Consider the following 4,493-nt stretch of genomic DNA (forward strand, 5'->3'; position numbering starts at 1 on the left):
ACGCAAAAATTATATGAAAATGAAAACTGATACATTATGAACTTTTTACTATCTCACGTGTGAAAGAAATTTCATATATGAACTTTACTTTTCACATGTGAAGGTGAAATTATATATATGAAGGCAGCATTTGATATTTGAAAACCACTTTACTTATGTCAAAATCAAATTTCATATATGAAGTTTTTCATTTCATATAATATGATCATGTTCATTTCATATATGAAACTCATATTTCATATATGAAATGTTATGTGAATTTTTTGGAAGGGATTCATCATCGACCCCGCATGCGCACAATTTTTTTAATACACAGCTTTTTTTTAGGAGTGAAAATATCTTTTTATAAAAAAAGATAACTATATATAGGCACGCCAATTTGAGGCGGATAACGCAAATTGAGGCTTGATAATTCTCGATATGCGAAAACCAAATTCAATAATTGTTTCCTTTTTAGAGAGGAAGCTTGCGCCATATTATTGACAACAAACTATGGCGGCAAAAATTACGTCAACAACGGATAATTTTCAATGTCGTGCAGGTGGCAAGACATCGAGAATTATCACAGGGTGCCCGCCTTAGCGTTTGTTATTAAAATATCGCTTTAAAAACTAATGCTGCAAAAGATGACAAGAAACGACTTGCAGTTGAATTTAGGAATATATTCGACGAGAAAAACAACCTTCAGTTGAATTTAAAAAGTAAATTCCGAGGTAAATTTGACAACAGTCTACATGAATTGCAACTTTGTTATAAACGTACATGAAGTACTGCAGCGTGGAGCCTTAAGCACTGATGTGTTGGACCGCGAGCGCAACAAGTGACGTCAGGGCACACGCTGGGAGGGGAAAAAGAATAAAGGGATGAAATCATGTGCTCCGCTCCGCAGCCTCCGCGCGCATATAGCCTGGACAGCTCGTATATTGTCGGGAGTCATCAGGTTTATGCCGAAACCAAAAACGCGCGAAATTTAAACTTCAAACAATGATGCTCGGTGGTGACAGGGTTTGCAGGAATTTGAAGAAATCGTTGATACAACTGTGCGTAATAAAGCAAATGCGTTAAAAGAAAGACGTATAATTAATTGGTAAGTGTTTTTCTTTATATCATTGCTCAGCGATGCGTAAACTGTCCACTTTAGCGTGACGGTCTAATATACACACAAAGCGTAACAAATTTATGGTGATATTTAATATCTGATAGGATGTTAAAGACGTATATGATGTGTCATGGCACACATAACATTTCAGTTTTTAAATTAACCGACGATGTTAATCAAGTGCTTTTATCTACAACATCGAAAGAGAATAATCGTCCTTTGAAAGAACACGAGCTCGGGCGGATTATAAAGCGTGTATTTCCCACAATAAAAAAAGCCAAAATAACTGTTACTAAAGATGGGATGACGAAACGTGAACCAGTGTACGAAGGAATATGTGTTGTTGAATCAACACAAAAATTTCTGAGCTGGGATGATGTTAAAAATTATTCTCCCGCAGGGGCGTAACTAGAACGATAATTGGGGGGATGAATATTCATATATTCAGTTCTGCCCGACGGATTTCTATTGTAGGCTATTGCAATTACAAAAGAAATCCGTAGGGCAGAACTGGATATATGAATATTCACCCCCCCCCCCAATTATCGTTAGTAAATGTATCCTGCGATTCTTGCAATGGCGAAAGAGTCGTGAAGTCTCTGATGATTTTCAACAATTTTTCGTTCAAATTTTTCATTGGGTCACACGAAGTTAGACCCAATTAGAGGATCATTGTACAGTCATCCGTGTCAATATTATTTAGATGGTCTTTTTTCCTACTTGTTCAGCGTTCCAATATGTAATGGCTTTTCCGTTGAAGTGGACAAAAAAACTACTGATAAATCTGGAAATGTTGTAGGATTGACAGAACGGTGGTCAAATTTATTAGATAGCGAGTCGACATCACTGCGACACCGAGCAATTAATTGTGCATATATTTTCTCTGTTCATGAAAAGATGTGCTGCGGCTGTTCTACAATAAAGCACAATTCATACTATAAAAGTTTGAAAGAAAGTCATGCGTGCAAAGAGAAAGCTCTTTTCGCACCACAAAAGAGGGAAACGTACATGGGCGAAGAGGAGCTCAAAGAAAACTACAACAAGAAAAGAGAAGGCGCATAAATTGTGAACGTCGTGAACGATTCAAGCAGGATATTATAGATAACATGCACACATTTGCAGAAGAAGATAGCAACGACTTTAATACGATGTTTAGTAATATTGACGAGAATGAACTGAACCCAGACTTGAAAGTGTTTTGGGAAGCACAAAAGAAGGCCATGGAAATGAAAGACGGAAGAGAAAACAGATGGCATCCAAAGTAAGTGTACATGTATATATTTTTTATATTGTTAGCTTCTTTGGATAATTTTATGATTTGGCTGATGTATTGTACGTATTATAGAATAACTACACCGAGCTTATACTATATTAGACCTTGTTATTTGATATTCGTATTATTCATAGCACTTTCCAGTTGGGGATTTTCCCTGAAATATAAACAAACTGGAGAGTACAGAACTGTTGATACCTTATTAAATCATTCCATGGAATTTATATAGAGTAATAAGCATGGCCTTCGAATAATAAATGTGTATATATTTTTTTATTATTTAGGATAATTCGCCTTTGTCTGTCATTGTCGATAAAAAGCCCAAAAATCTATGAAGAGCTAAGACAAAGTGGTGTTGTTGTTTTTCCTTCTTGGATGTTACTTTCTTTATACAAGAATTCAGTGAGCCAAAAGCCCAAAACCCAGGTCTTAATGACGATGTCTTAAATTGGATGATAGGAGAGGCGGACAAGATTAAACTGACCGCATTTGGCAGAGAAAGTGGTCTTATTTTAGACGAAATGTCAATACATGGAGGTAAACCAGATTTTTTGATAAGGTTGATCTCGTGAATAGTAAAACCAGTTTTACTTTGTGCAGGGAGAGAAAGGATTGTTTTTATTATAATTTTGTCCTTTTCTCCTTTTTATATACAGCTTAATTCAGTTAGGTTTGTCCAAAATGTTTTAAAACCTTAAAGTGTCTATGAAGTGAAAAAATCACATCATTTTTTTTGTTTTAAAATGATAGATTAGGGATAGACGGAAAGTAGAAAAATTGTTTTATAAAATTTCGTATATTAGTGACCGAGATAGAGCTACCTAAAGTTAGAGTTTTAAGTGACCATTTTTTATGGAGCCTGGGGATGAGTATGATGTTTTGTGACGTATGCAAATGGACACGACGACAATCACGCACGATAAACATAATAAACAATCCTAGCAAAATATGGCTACTGCGATGGAAGTTTTTAAGGAAAGCGAACGCTCTTCGAGCTCGAATTCATCTTCACAAGAAAGCGCTAGCGAGGATGAAATTCTAGAGCAATCGTCTCTTATTGTACCCTATTCAAACGAACCGCTTGCTAGTAGCGGCGATGAGTTTGACGAGAGTACAACAGACGACGAGGATGGCATTTCTTCCGAGACGCTCGGGAAAAGATGGAGCAAGGACGTGCCAGTGAACTCATGGTGAGTCGCGCTATTATTTGGTTCATCCTAAACTAAACTTTTCATTGAAGGCACTCTATTAATACAATATAGGTGTCAATGTGGACGGTGCAACGATCGTCACCTCAGTAGCGCAAGGGAATATCGTTGCTGTAAGGAAATCCTTGAGTGTGCAGGGAAGTATACGTATGAGGGTAAGGATGCTGCGTGCATTGTGGAACATTGGGATTATTTGCCAATGGTTCACAGAACTGTGTTAAGTAACGTTGGGCAGTTATTAACCAGGAAAGATGGCACTAAATATAAAAGAAAGAAAAACCAGAGTGAAAACGAGTGGGTACTTTGTAACTATTATAAAGTTCAATGTTCATATTTGTATATACTATATTTTTTGTCCTTATTTATATGTATAGTGAATTGATCAGAATCGCTTTATGACAAGACAAGGCAAGGGATCAATATTTCAAACTCACATGCAAAACATGTCAAACTTTGATTGTGATTGTGCAAAAGATATGATAGGTTATCGCTTGTTTATATATGCCCTAAATCAATCAGTTCTCTTGCACTCATAGTTCAACCTTTAGTATTGAGTAAGACACGTCAAGTGTTTCCTGCCAGTCAGTCAGATTGTATCTCACGTAATTGTATTTTGAATTAAACTGGTCACAATATTAATACATTTTGTGTTCCAATTTTATGTGATTACTGTCAATAAATTGTAAATGTACAGTGTGTCATATTAATATGAGTTTTGTAAATTTCATTTTCACAGGAAGATCTTCAAATGAAGACAAAAAATGGGATAACACACATATGTGTGTGTGTTGGGGGGGGGGGAGAAGGCAGTTGCTATCTACTAGCTACCTCTACTACATAATTACATGGTTTATTAGTAAGCTGTACAAGAAGTTGTTATAAATATTCACCCAAATACAACCATTACATGACT

General features: G+C 36.1%; 1 protein-coding gene across 1 annotated transcript; it reads left to right on the forward strand.

The window, feature by feature from the left end:
* Positions 1 to 3,299: 3,299 nt before the first annotated feature.
* LOC114544906 lies at positions 3,300 to 4,056 on the forward strand. The gene is made up of 2 exons (XM_028563395.1): positions 3,300 to 3,562; positions 3,635 to 4,056. Exons 1-2 carry the CDS (start codon positions 3,321 to 3,323, stop codon positions 3,960 to 3,962), a joined length of 570 nt encoding a protein of 189 aa, XP_028419196.1. The 5' UTR covers positions 3,300 to 3,320; the 3' UTR covers positions 3,963 to 4,056.
* Positions 4,057 to 4,493: the final 437 nt, after the last annotated feature.

This window comes from Dendronephthya gigantea, unplaced genomic scaffold (genome assembly GCF_004324835.1).
Source record: "Dendronephthya gigantea isolate DGI-Jeju-01 unplaced genomic scaffold, DenGig_1.0 001041F, whole genome shotgun sequence".
Taxonomy (NCBI): Eukaryota; Metazoa; Cnidaria; class Anthozoa; order Malacalcyonacea; family Nephtheidae; genus Dendronephthya; species Dendronephthya gigantea.

Coding starts and splice junctions, on each gene's coding strand:
- LOC114544906 (XM_028563395.1), top strand. CDS start 3,321: ATGGCTACTGCGATGGAAGTTTTTAAGGAAAGCGAACGCTCTTCGAGC. Junction 3,563..3,634: donor GACGTGCCAGTGAACTCATG/GTGAGTCGCGCT, acceptor AATACAATATAG/GTGTCAATGTGGACGGTGCA.